The 3,017-nt window shown below is 33.8% G+C and overlaps 1 protein-coding gene across 1 annotated transcript; it reads left to right on the top strand.

Moving 5' to 3' along the window:
• Window positions 1–53: 53 nt before the first annotated feature.
• On the top strand, window positions 54–2,252 carry LOC112617886 (NKG2-C type II integral membrane protein-like). Its single transcript, XM_025374535.1, is given in 5 exon segments — window positions 54–246; window positions 621–719; window positions 992–1,036; window positions 2,118–2,199; window positions 2,201–2,252. Coding segments are annotated over 5 exon segments (465 nt in total). The 5' UTR covers window positions 54–59.
• Window positions 2,253–3,017: the final 765 nt, after the last annotated feature.

Genomic DNA, 3,017 nt, shown 5'->3' with positions numbered 1-3,017 from the left:
ATAGCTTCTTAAGTGCAGTTATCATAGAGCACAGTCCCTGACATCACACAGCTGCAGAGATGAATAAACACAGAGGAACCTTCTCAGAAGTGAGTCTGGCCCAGGATCCAAAGAGGCAGCAAAGGAAACCTAAAGGCAATAAAAGCTCCATTTCAGGAACCGAACAGGAAATATCCCAAGTAGAATTAAACCTTCAAAATCCTTCTCTGAATCATCAAGGGATTGATCAAATATATGACTGCCAAGGTAACACATTACATAGATCTTCAATATTATTGTTCTAGGACGTACAACTGAGTGCAGAAGGGTGGGGAAAGATTAGGGAATATTTTGCACTTGTGAGAATCAGAGTTCATAATTGGGATCTAATATTCTAATATGACATCAGAAGACTAATTTTATTCAGGCATTGTTCAACCGTAATCGGCGATCCACTCATGGAACATTATGTTTTCTGAAAATGAACTGGTATATTCTGAGAGAAAGATTACCAGAGTAGATGTAGATTTAGAGGCCAGAGGTTATCATTATGTTTCCCTGTGCATGTGGGTTCTCTAGTATGGAATCCTAATCAACTCTCTATCTCCCCTCTCTCAGTGCCTCTATTTCTCTCCCTGCAGGTTTACTGCCACCTCCAGAGAAGCTCACTGCTGAGGTCCTGGGAATCATTTGCATTGTCCTGATGGCCGCTGTGTTAAAAACAATAGTTCTTATTCCTCGTAAGCGTATTTTTGAAAGATTAGACGGGAAAGTTTTACTTTAATGCCTGGAAGTGCCTCAAAATATTTCATACTGTTGAAGAATAGAACTCTCATTGTAGTGTTTATTTCAGAGATCTATTACTTCATTTATTTTTATAGAAAAAGTTAATTTTATTAAAGATTGTCCCCATTTTAAATAACATACAAAGTTTCAAAGTAAGAAACTAAACCCATTATGGTTTATCTAGATATTAGTTTTTACGAAAATCATTTTAATTTTTCTGTTACAGTCCTGGAGCAGAACAATTCTTCCCCGAATACAAGAACCCAGAAAGGTACATTTTTATTTTCAACGTTCAGATATTAGTATAATTTGGACCCAAAAGTGATATGGTTATTCTGAACTTTTCACAACACAAATAACAAAATCATTGTAGAGAACATGTATTTATTTTTTTGTGTTTGTAATCTATCTATCTATCTATCTATCTATCTATCTATCTATCTATACACATACACACACAATGTATTTTCTGATTTCATAATTCAAAGGCATACTATAGGAGAAAAGAATTTAGAAAAACAAATTAATTTTTGAAAGTGGTTACATCAAATACTATAAGCGATGGTGAAGTTTTGTGCTAAAGTCTTTAAAAATACTTTTTTCAAAGATTTATTCATTTATTTTTATAGGAAATGTTAACTTTATTAAAGATTGTTCCCATTTTAAATAAAACACAAAGTTTCAAAGTAAGAAAGTAAACTCATTATGGTTTATCTAGACATTAGTTTTTATAAAACTCATTTTAATTTTTCTATTACAGTCCTGGAGCAGAACAATTCTTTCCCGAATACAAGAACCCAGAAAGGCACATATTTATTTTCAACGTTCTGATATTAGTACAATTTATATTTTGTGTCTGTTTTAAGGCATGTAAAAGAATGATGGCATTTTTCCAGAAAATAAGCCATAAAATTCAGCCATAAATATTTATAAACAAAGATTATAAGGCAGCATTTCCTTTTCTCCGATAAGTAGAAATACTCACTTAAAATCATTCTACCCTCTTTCTCCCAATTAACAGAAGTTTCCTACTGCTATGAGATGATATGAAATGAATAATTTTACTATCCTAAAAAAGCAGTTGTGTATCAGTGATGTTCAAGACATGTGTAGAGTGTATTTTTGTTTGTTGGTTTGCTTTATATGGGAACACGATTAGGGATGACAGGCTAACCCTTGTCTGTGCATGTGTGTATGACTGACTTGGTTATTAAAAAATATATATTTATAAGCCTGTAAGGATGCATAAATATGTTAAGCACATATAGGTCTATACTGTTGCAAATATGTAAACGAATTTTCATTTGTAAACATTCATATTGTTCTGCATAGTAATTCATATCTTTATTTAGTACGTCATTGTGGCCATTGTCCTGAGGAGTGGATTACATATTCCAACAGTTGTTATTACATTGGCAAGGAAAAAAGAACTTGGGCAGAGAGTTTGCTGGCCTGTGCTTCAAAGAACTCCAGTCTGCTTTCTATAGATAATGAAGAAGAAATGGTAAGATATAAATGTTTCAAAGATTTTATGAAAAGCTTCTTTCAGTGAATAATACATTTGTAGGAAACATCCATGTGTGTGTACATATAATTATCTTATATATTTTCAAGTTTATGTAATATTCAATTGATTGACTTAATAATGTGTTTAAAGTTATATACTGCTAATGTACTTTTATTTTCAGTTTTTGTTTTCAAGGAAAACCATGCTTCTATAAATACTTTGAATACACAATAAATGTTGCATCTAATTTTATCAGGAATGATATGATCTGGTCATGCAGATCGATTGCAAAGTGCATGAACTCCTGTGATACAAGTCAGATCATGAAATAAAAGTTTCCCGCTTTAGCAGTTCCACCCCTGTGTATACACTCATCACTTACCCTGACTCCTCTCCAAAACACTGCCTTGACTTTTAATATTATAAATAACATTTGCCTCTTCTTGAATTTATAAAAAGGGAACCATACAGTGTGAATTTCATGTCTGTATTTTTCACTCCTATCTGATATTTGTGCAATTCCTCCATATTATTGCAGTTATCAGTAGTATGTTACTGTTCACTGCTGTACTATGTACAAACAACACTAAGAATCCATTGAGTCCTTGTCTCTGGATGGGGAAGTGGGTCTCCTGCCCTCAGGGACAAAGAGGACCCAGGGTGGTGCACTGGTAGGCATGGGGTCGCTTTGCTGATCCTCCTCACCCACATCCACCCTGGTGTCTCTTGGAATGAGAAGGAAGCA

Source organism: Theropithecus gelada, unplaced genomic scaffold (assembly GCF_003255815.1).
Source record: "Theropithecus gelada isolate Dixy unplaced genomic scaffold, Tgel_1.0 HiC_scaffold_5672, whole genome shotgun sequence".
In the NCBI taxonomy this organism is placed as follows: domain Eukaryota; kingdom Metazoa; phylum Chordata; class Mammalia; order Primates; family Cercopithecidae; genus Theropithecus; species Theropithecus gelada.
Note: the sequence above shows the minus strand (reverse complement) of the source record. Positions and strands in the feature narration are given on the sequence as shown.